The 10397-nt window shown below is 45.1% G+C and overlaps 2 protein-coding genes across 2 annotated transcripts; both read right to left on the bottom strand.

Moving 5' to 3' along the window:
• Positions 1-1846: 1846 nt before the first annotated feature.
• PtA15_2A885 (uncharacterized protein) lies at positions 1847-3628 on the bottom strand (the record flags this gene model as incomplete). Its single annotated transcript, XM_053166951.1, has 2 exons — positions 1847-1909; positions 3521-3628. The coding sequence occupies 2 exons, from the start codon at positions 3626-3628 to the stop codon at positions 1847-1849; spliced, it is 171 nt and encodes a 56-aa protein (XP_053018123.1).
• Positions 3629-6593: 2965 nt separating this feature from the next.
• Positions 6594-6980, bottom strand: PtA15_2A884 (uncharacterized protein; the record flags this gene model as incomplete). The annotated part of the gene is made up of 2 exons (XM_053166950.1): positions 6594-6599; positions 6687-6980. The coding sequence occupies 2 exons, from the start codon at positions 6978-6980 to the stop codon at positions 6594-6596; spliced, it is 300 nt and encodes a 99-aa protein (XP_053018122.1).
• Between the last annotated feature and the right edge of the window lie 3417 nt (positions 6981-10397).

Below are 10397 nucleotides of genomic sequence, written 5' to 3'. Positions count from 1 at the left end.
AAGAATGTTGATTATGAAATAAAAAAAAATGAAAAAATGAAAAATGTGAAAATTCTCAAATTTCTTACCAATTTCTGAGAATGTTCATTACTGTTCAAACCAAGGAGGGAAAATTGGAGAGCACAGTATGGCATGCAACAGGAATGATAAAAAATGATTTTTTTCGAAACCATTCCCAATGATTTTTATTGGATCAAATCAATTGAGTCCAATCAGTGGTGGTTTGGGCTACATGTCCCTGAGCTCAATTTGAAATTGGTGGATAACCCAACCCATCCACCCAAAAAACTCATTGGCCATTTTTTTTTTATTTTTTTTTTATCATTCCTGTTGCATGCCACACTGCAAAAAAAACTGTGTCAACTGTGAGCAGTTGACATGTGGTAACTCTGAGGAAGCTTGTGGTGTTACACCAGCCTTACCCAAGGTTTGACTCAACCAAAGCTTCAATGCACAGTCACTGTGCACCTTGCACAGTCACTGTGCACCTTGCACAGTGACTGTGCCAACAAAGGCACTTGTGCATTCAGGTGGAGTTACAATGGTAGCTTGGCTTGAGTATCCTGCATGTCAACTGCAAGCAGTTGACCAAGTTTTTTTTGCAGTGCCATACTGTGCTCTCCAATTTTCCCTCCTTGGTTTGAACAGTAATGAACATTCTCAGAAATTGGCAAGAAATTTGAGAATTTTCACGTTTTTTATTTTTTCATTTTTTTTTATTTCATAATCAACATTCTTGGGAACTTCTTTTCCACCCCTGTAGCCAATTTCATGACTTGAAGTCTGTGGCCTGAGCTTCTGCATTGAAAAATGTGATGCCAAAAACATAGATGACCCACTGTACAAGAAAAACTGAATAGATTGTTTTAATTTTGGCAGTAATGATGCACACCCTTGCCTATAAATCTTTGGGGCCTAAACTCTAAAACTGATTGAAGGGACCCTGAAGGATATTCCATTGCTCTGAAGATCCATTTTTGGATTTTCTGATAATATGCAAGATTTAATATCCTATCTGCAACAATTGAGTAGCAACAGGTGTATGCTCTGCATATATCTGCAGGTTTGTGAATCCAAGATCCACAAGGCATGATGGTTGTAAATCCTTTCTCAGCAAAATTCTTGACTTTGTGCCCCAGGGGACTTTTACACCCCGGGCGCAAAACTTCAAAGGAGCTCCGGATTGACTCCGGAGATCCTTCAAAGTTCCCGCCTGCAAGGCGGGGACGTCTTGGTCAGGTCAAACCAGCCTTTCAAAGGGACTCCAAAGTCGAATCCCAGAGTCCTTTGAACCCGCTTTGGAGTTAACTTGAAGTGGATATCCCCTTTGAGTTCTCTCCAAACTGGACTTCGGAGTCCAGTCGGAAAAAGTCCAGAGGAATTTCAAAGGATATTTGAAGTCAAATGACTTCAAATGTCCTTTGAGTGCCAAATTTGAATAATATTTGAAAAAATATTGGATATTATTTGAATATTATTCAAGCTGGGACCCACCTGGGCCCTCTCGTTTTTTCAAATGCTCCTTGGCCTGGCCCGGCCCCTGTATTGGGAAGCCTCTGATGCAGCCTCATCTGGTGAATTTGGGTCCATTTCCTGCATTTCTCTCACCAAAAACAGTGTCAAAATGTCGAGGATTTATGGTTAATTGTGTATTGCATGTGTCTACTAGATAGAGAGTTGGATATTCTACGAGGTTTGTGTATTGTAGTATCTTGGATATTTTGTGTATTGTAGGAATTTGTGTATATCGTTGCACAGCGAGAGAAGTGAGATGAAACATAGAAAATAGAGACAGATCGGGGGCAGTGGAGCAATCAAAGATGAGAGGAAAGAAGCGGAAAAGAAGCTATTCTTCGAGGGCAACTTCCTCATTTGGTTCTTCCACCAAGGTGTCCGCGCGAGATTGAACCTCTTTGTGTGGATCAGGGACTTGTTGAGCAGCCTCTTCAACATTGTTGACGGTCTTCTCGCCAGTCCAGGTGGCTTGGTCTAGGTTGAAGATGAGCTGAGAATACGCCACTCCGTAGGCAGATGACTTACGCCTGAGTCTGGCAAGATCCTCATTGATGTCATCCCAGAACGATTTCTGCCTGTTGAGGGTTTGGTGGCGCTGGTTAATCCGATTCAGATTGGCCATGAATCGAATGTAACACATTTGAATCTTCGCCCCTGGGGTGACTCGCCTATCCGAGTGGATTTGACAATCCGCCTGCCGTTGGAAATCAGGATGAAACGCTGCATAGACATCCGTGATTAGCTTATAAAGCCTGGGGACCGGATTGGGGGGCCCCGCCCCGTTCAATCCAACTTCAATCAGTATTGCAAGGGCTGCTTTCTTGCTCTTGACTGTGTTGCAGAGGAGTCTTTCTAATGCATTGCCTTGGGAGTGAGCCAGGGAGTTGTTGTTGGGGGGAGCCTGCGAGTTGACAGCGGAGGTAGGCTGCGAGATAGGGATGTAAATGGGTTGGGTTGACCCGGAAAAACCCAAGACCCGATGGGTTCTGGGTTGGGTTTGGGCAGCCCTCAGGCCTCTCTTTAAAAAACCAACCCAACCCATCAAGACCCAATTAGATAATTGGGTTGGGTTCGGGCAGGGCTTTTCCCATTCGGGTCGGCCCATGAACCCGATTGCCACCCGAAATGAGGCTATCCACGCTTCAGTCTGACCAAAAATGTATGTATTTAAGTACATCATGCTCAATCACTCGCCGAGAGGGATACGGCAAGATGAATTTGTACCAGCTCGCCAAGAGGAATACATACCTCCCGGCAAGCTGGACTTTGATCAGCTCTCCAAGAGGAATACATACCTCTTGGCGAGACAGACTGTGTCAGCAGCTCAGCGAGAGGAATGCATACCTCCCGGAGCTAGACTTATGAGCAGCTTGCAGCCAAGAGGGATAAATACCTCTCAGCAAGATGGATTTGTACCAGCTGGCCCAGAGGACTACATACATCTTGGCGAGCTGGTCAAAGCTTAGCTTGCAGGGAAGAATACTCACGGCGACCTGGCCAAAGTCCAGCTCGCTGGGAGGTGCGTATTTCTCTGAGCTGGACTTGGGTCAATTGTCCAGGGTGTCTTGGTGTACATGTCCCTGCACGCCAAAAAAAGATGGCGTACACAGGTTTTTCAAGGATGGCGTAAAAATCTGGTGTGCATTTAGCACGACTTATGTTGTCTTGGGTTGGCCCAAGACCCAACCCGGACCCAACCCGGACCCAACCCAAACCCAACTCTTCATTAATGGGTTTGGGTTTGGGCAGTACATTTGCAGTTTTGTCCCGACCCAACCCCACCCGGTGCTCACGTTGGGTTGGGTTTGGGCACCATTTTCCAACCCAAACCCGACCCGTTTACATCCCTACTGCGAGAGGTCTTGATGGGAAGGCTGAACCTCATCGTTGGGGGCAGGGTGCGAAGTGTTGATGGCCAACGGTGGGAACAAAACGCGCGGCATCAGCAATCAAAGAGCCAAAAAAAAAAAGAGTTGCACAACGTGAAACATGAAGCAATACCTACCTTGAAGCGGCCATTCTTCTGCGCAGCGGAGGCCAGGGCATTGGTGTGATGGTAGGCATTGGGGCATTGCTTGTCCATGGCAGGCTGGGAACTTGTGGAGGCCGGCATCGTGCTGCTCAGCAAGAAGATTATGATCAACCTTGTCCCTTTATTTGAAGCCAACCGGCCTCAGATGATGGCTTTGAATGATTTTCAAAAATCATTTGAATATCCTTGGGTGGGGAACCCTAAGGATGGCACTCAAATATCCTCTGAATGCCCTTTGGAAGACATTTGGCGGAGCTGGTTTCTCCCCCAAAGGCCTTTCAAAGGGCAATTGGAGTTGAGCTCCTAAGAGATGATCTGGTGAAACCTGCTGGTTGGGCGGGTTTTTGCCGGATAAATTCATACTTTCAAAAGTCATCCGAAGTTTTTCCCAAAAATCGGGAAAATCTTTGGATGACTTTTGAAAGCTACTTGAACAAGGGCACTTCAATTGTTTTTCAAATGTAGCCACTCCCTTCGAAGGTCTCCCAAAGGAAAACTTTAAAAGTGCGTCCGGGGTGTACACCACGGGTGCACCAAAAGGTTTTGGGATGGTTGTCAAAACCAAATTGATTGGATAGTGGTTGTCAGAACCAAATTGGTCTGAATCTGGTTTGTGCACAAATTCCTTTGCCAAAAAGGTCCCAAAAACCGTGCTGTGAGAGAAGGAGCATCCAAATGGTTTCAAAAACCATTTCAAATGGTTCTGGAGATATTTTTCAACCCAAATTGGTTTCCAAAATATTTTTAAAACCACCTCAGCTGGTTCCAGAAATATTTTAGGCCCCTTTTGGAGCCAATATAAGGCCCCTTTTGGAGCCAATATAAGGCCCCGTTTGGAGCCAATATAATCCGGGCAATATATGAGTTTTTTTGCCTGAAATCCTATGTGACATCTGATCAGGTCCGCCAAAACTTGATCAGATGTCACAAAATTCCAGGTTATCTATCGGCTCCAAACAGAGCCTAAATATAGGTGATACTAGAGGCCAAGGCGGCTGCGCCGCTGCAGGGGAAAAATGCACAACATGACCCACACTGAAAACCACAACCTTCAAAAACTCGGGAAAATGATGGCCTCACTCTTAGTTGTCATCCCAGTTGTGTCATCAATTCACCCATTCCCCAAGGAATCACCTCAAGCTACACATCATAACAAGTTAATCCAGCTTTCATTTTAAACCTTTAAACCCAATTCCAGTTAGACCCTAAGGCCAACAGTAAGACTCAAAGTCAAGTGCACTTCAGGGCTTCCATTAGACTCTCCTTCATTGAATAAATGTTTACTAAAACAGTCATTTGAATTCAGTCAACAGGTAAATTTTTACAAATATGTTTTGAATAATCCATAGCTCTCAAGGTCCATAAGACGCAATTGTAATGAGAAAATTCTTAGGAATCTTGAGCTTGTAACATGGCAATTGAAAAAAAAGCTTAATCTGATTCAAATACACCAAATATCCTTGCAGAAATAATCTAATAGAACAACCTCAGGTGAATATAGAAGACATATCTCAAAGTGTAAGGTTACTTTCACACGTTGAAAACAGATCAACCCTTGTTAAGCTTTACCCCCGCTAAGCTTCCGTAAAACCAAGCGCAATGACCTAAAAGTGACGCGTCTAGGCCAAACGCCATTTCAATAGCACTGTTCACGTAAGAAATCTATGACCATGGTGAGAGATATACATCAGCATACTTTCCTAGCCAAATTGGCTGGCACAATGGGATAAACTTTATTTCAATCTTGCTGATGTTTAGCTTACGTGAAGAGTGCTAATTCCAGCTGGTATAACAAAGTCAATGATAAACCTGGGATTGTGATTCTGATTAAATCAATTAGACAAGTTTGGATCAAGGACGGCATCAAGCTGACTCACATTGACTTGATGTTTGAGAGTAATCACATAGATTGGCCCATGATTGGGCAAATCACCTGGAAGAGTAGCGAGCTATAGAAGTCATTGGTAAGGACAGTCCCGGCAATCGTTTGTTGTTGATTGTTCAGAGGGACAGTAAGGACACAGGACTGCCAGCACAAGAGTTAAAGAAAGGTAGTAGGTTATTGTTTGGCCGGGCGGACGCCAGTCGTCCAGTTGACTGGTTGGTTGAAGAAGGAAAAAAAGGGTCCGGTGTTGTATTAATAAGAGACAGGGGACCGTCATCTGTTCATCGTGCAAGCCATGGAAGAAAGAAAAAGGGGGGCCAGTTGGAGGGCCGGTCCAATCAAGATCAAAAAGAAGCAAGTATAAGTTCGTCTGTCTGGTCGTATTCTGAGCTGTAAGAAGGGAGAAAGGGGCCAGGGCCGTTGGTTGTCCGACCGTCCAATCCAAGCTGCACAAAAAACTTACGAGGGCGGGGGACTGGTTGTTTGTCCACTCAATTGTCCCACCCAAGCAATCAGGGAAAAAGACAAAGCCCTGGCGAGGTAGAATGACCCGGGGAGATCCAATATTGAACCTATTGTCCTGGCCCAGTTTGCACAAGAATGCCATACTTGTGAATGCCCATCTAGACAGAATGCTGCCCCCACCTTGTCAGTCTCTTATCCTTGACCAACATGTCTGGGAAGCACAAAGATATTGAAGTGGGCCTGCTTCTGCAGCCCTTGGCTTTTCCAGTGCTCTCCACTGCGGCAATCTCAATCCTTGCCCGGAACATCAAGGTCCAACATTACTGGTGTTAGTTCTTTGCTTTTGGGATTGGAGGACTACTTGGACAGACGACCAGGCAAATGAACAAAGCCGGCCCTCTTTCCTTGTGCTCTAGATGGAATGTACCAATTGATCTATTGCCTGGCTACCTCCTTTCTTTGTGGTCTCAAACGGACCGGTGGAACAACCCGCCCCTGCCCAGGAAGCAACTCAGCGAGGTCGCTGGCGTGCCCAAGCTCGCACTTGACCTTCCTTTCTTCTTGCCTAAACTCAATCGGACGATTGATACCCGTCGCCTTTTGGACTTCATATGACAAAGAGCCAAGCGAACAAACTATGCCCGCCTGATCTCATTTTGTCTCCCAGATCCGGACAACCATGTTTCTCAGCTGTAGTTACTTCTTCCACACAAGCAAAAAGAGCAAACCCAATGTCAGCCTTGCAAGCGCCCCTAATATACGGTAATGTTTTGCAGGGGGAAGACAGACTTTGCCCATGAACTCAAACAGATGAGCACCATTGTTGATCTGCCATGTAATCACAAAATACCTCGTAAATCCTCTTTGCTCAGTGATGAACTTGAGGCTCAGCAAGCAATTGTAGGGGTACTGGAAGCTGTGGTTGAGCTGGGCGGATCCAACGATGTGGTAGCCGATGGAGTGAGCAAGTTGGTGGATGTACTGGTTGGCCAGGCTTTCTGAGAACTTGGTGTCGTTGATCAGCGGCTCCGTCTGCCATCCGGATGGTGGCAATGATGGTAACAAGGTCTTGTTTGCAGGCATCCAGCTTCAAAAAAAGCCCTTAGACTCGGGCGTAGCGTACCTGGAGACGTCAAGACTGAAGCAATCCTAGCACCGCCACCAGATCAGACCAGCATGTCGGCAGGGGTTGGGTATATATGGAGACAGCAGGGCCGGTGTAGTCACAGGAGAAAGGTGAGCAGGATGGCGAGGAGGCTGGTTGCTGGTCTGGGATGGCGTGAGTGTGATCCTAGTCTAGGCTTTCTGCATCGGCTTGATTGCTGCAGGTTGAGGCGGTTGGCCAATGTTGGACAGGACTCTGTGGCAGCTGTGGTTTGCCCACTGTGCAGGGGTGGTTAACTATGTCAGGGCAAGGTTGGCAAGGAGGGCAGGTGGTCAATTCATGCAGGGTAGTAAATAGCAAGTTCGGTGATGTTTTGGAGGATTGTGGAGTGGCAGCAGCGTACAGTTGTGAAGAGAAATGCAAAAGAGAGAGCGTATCAGCGAGCAAAGTGTGGCTCTAACAACTACCCATCTAAAATCTAGCCTATGTGGGTGGCTGTAACACCCGTTGGTTGGTTCATACTGGAATTTTCAAGGGTGGTGCAGTAGATATGTTGTAGATAGGGAGCAGGAACTGTACATGTCAACATTTGGTCTTGACAGTGTAAGACTCAAAAGTGGTAATGAAACCCTTTTGCTGAATGGTGAAGGGTATGATGGAGTTGCAAGCTCTGCCCTTCTGTTATCAGTCAACAAGACCCACCAAGCTCAGCTTGGCAAGTTTTATCAAGTGATAGGTCTGGTCTGTTCCAGATGAAATCTGTTTGAATGGCAACGTGTAAGTGTTTTAATTACTTTGTTATAAGGGTTGAATTGTTGTTATAAGGGTTGATTTATGGTTATAAGGGTTTTAGGATTTGAGTGTGGATGAGTGTTGGGTGACTTGTGAGTTCTGGGTGAGAAACTGGGGAGCAGACCACTGGGGTGGAGAGAGCTCCTTTTATAGACAAAAGTGGAGCCCCAAAGGGGCTTGTGGGTTAGGGTTTCAGCTAATCTAGACAACAGGGTGAGGGATTTTAGCTGGTGGGAGTGGATACAAATGATGTCATGACCCCTCAGGGGTGCATGGATGGTGTCAGAATATACAAAAGAACCTTCTAACGCATGCATGAGGTGACAGTAGACTGCATGAGCTGTCATACAGAGGGAATTAGTGTATACACAAAGTCTGAGGCTGTAGAAACGGTGTGAATGATGTCATACTATGTATATAAAGGAGTGTATGTAGTTAATATGTAATGAGTGTAGCCTGACAGGGAGATGTATGTTTATATCCTGTGATGTGTATATGTGTACTACTGTGAAACTTGGGTTGAGGCAGGTGACAGCTGGGTTACTGGGGCTGGCCGTGTGATAGGTGTTTGGTGGGGTGTAACTTCCACACTAGAGGGGGTCCAGGGGTGCTTCCAGTGGTGACTAAGGGTGAAATTGGCCGTAGAATCCATTTCTGGGGTCCATTTGATGGTATCTTGAGGCCTAGTATAAGTAATTATGTGGCATAGGAAAAACTTTTGATTTTTCCACTTTTCTGTCTACCACAACGGGTGGTAACCGTGCAAGCGGGCGTAGAGGTGGAAATGGCAAGCATTGTGATTTTTCAGTTGTGGATAAATAGAACATCTCCTTGCTTTTCCTTTTTCCCTGGGGTGATTGGAAATGCTGCACTTCCATCTATCCATCGCCCCCGACCCCTCCGCTGTTGCAATTGCACAGTTTGAGGGGCAAAGAGTGGGCCCCCCACTGGCCAGCAGCCTTTGCTGCGGGCCGGGGGCCTTCACGTCCAGCCCTTTTGACCTGTGCGCTTGACACGGGCTGGGGGCTGAGCCTGTGGGCACAGCACTTTTGCTGATGTTGGAAGGCTATTTGAGGTTTCTTCTCTGCTTTGTGTTTGTATTTTTGTATGTATTGTTGAGAAATTTTTCATTTGTTGGTTGACTTTTTGTAGATTGGGGAAACCCATGACCTTTTTTTGTCATTTTTGTCTATTTACAGGGGGAACCCTTGATTTTTTTTTTTTTTGGATTCTGGGAAATCTGTGTCTTTAGTAAACTTGGATATTCATTGGTTAATTCAATGAAAACGACAAAATTCAACATAAAGCCTCCAAATATTTTTTCTGGGCAACCTACAATACTGGTCTCTTCAATTATGAAGCCAGATTCAACTGATTCAGCCATATTCAGTACTGTAGTACCATTATATCGCTTTTGACCAAAACAAAGCAATATAATGGTATTATGGTGCTGAAGATGGCTGAATCAGTTAAATCTGACTTCATAGTTGATGAGACCAGTACTGTAGGTTTCCTACAAAAAAAATTGAATTCTTTATGTTGAGTTTTGTATTTTTTATTGAATTTACAAATGATTATATCACCTATATTTATATTGGCTCCAAACGGGGCCCGTTTGGCACCAATACAATTATAGGTGATATAATTGCTGATTAATTCAATAAAAAATAGAAAATTCAACATAAAGCCTCCAAATTTTTTTTGTAGGCAACCTACAGTGCTGGTCTCTTCAACTTTGAAATCAGATTCAACTGATTCAGCCATCTTCAGCACCATAATACCATTATATCACTTTTGACCAATATGAAGTGATATAATGGTATTATGGGGCTGAAAATGGCTGGATAAGTTGATTCTGGGTTCACAGTTGAAGAGACCAGCACTGTAGGTTGCCTAAAAAAATTTGGAGGCTTTATGTTGAATTTTGCATTTTTTATTGAATTAATCAGCAATTATATCACCAGCTACTAGAGGCCAAAGCGGCTTCACCGCTGCAGGCCCCAAGAGTCTCTCCCCCCCCCCCCCCCCCCAGCCCCCATAGCCACCCCCCCATAGCCACCCCCCCAAAGCACGCCATTGCCCACCCAGACCCGCCACTCCCAAACCCCTCCATGCCGCGTAGCAAGTGCTACTCAATTGATCAAGAAACTAATCCCCAAGAACAGCAAGAGTTATTGTGACGGTGCGGTAGAAGGTGTTACTTGGTCCTATAGCGCTTTGATGAATAGGTATTTGTTGCAAATATGTTGCTCGGCTTAGGGCATCCATTGAGGATTGGTGATTATTGAAGATGGGGAGCAATTGGAAGATCGATTTGATTTGGTAAAAGTGAGCAGGAGTTAGATTCTACTGGGAACAATCAGTTCAACACGATATAACCCAGCATAGAGCACAAGTTGACATACAAATAATGTTTTAAGTAAAATGGCCGCCCAAATAACAATTGATTTTGAGCCACAGCAAAGGTCACAGTTCAAAAACGCCAGCGCCTCAAATCAATGAGAGTTTCCCTTGAACACGGTAGCGGCACATAGCGATTAGGCAATAACATGTGTTATACTATGAACAATTTGACGCAGGGAAAGTTCCTGACAGGATATGCG

Source organism: Puccinia triticina, chromosome 2A (assembly GCF_026914185.1).
Source record: "Puccinia triticina chromosome 2A, complete sequence".
NCBI classification, from domain to species: Eukaryota; Fungi; Basidiomycota; class Pucciniomycetes; order Pucciniales; family Pucciniaceae; genus Puccinia; species Puccinia triticina.
This window is presented reverse-complemented; position numbering and strand designations above follow the sequence as displayed.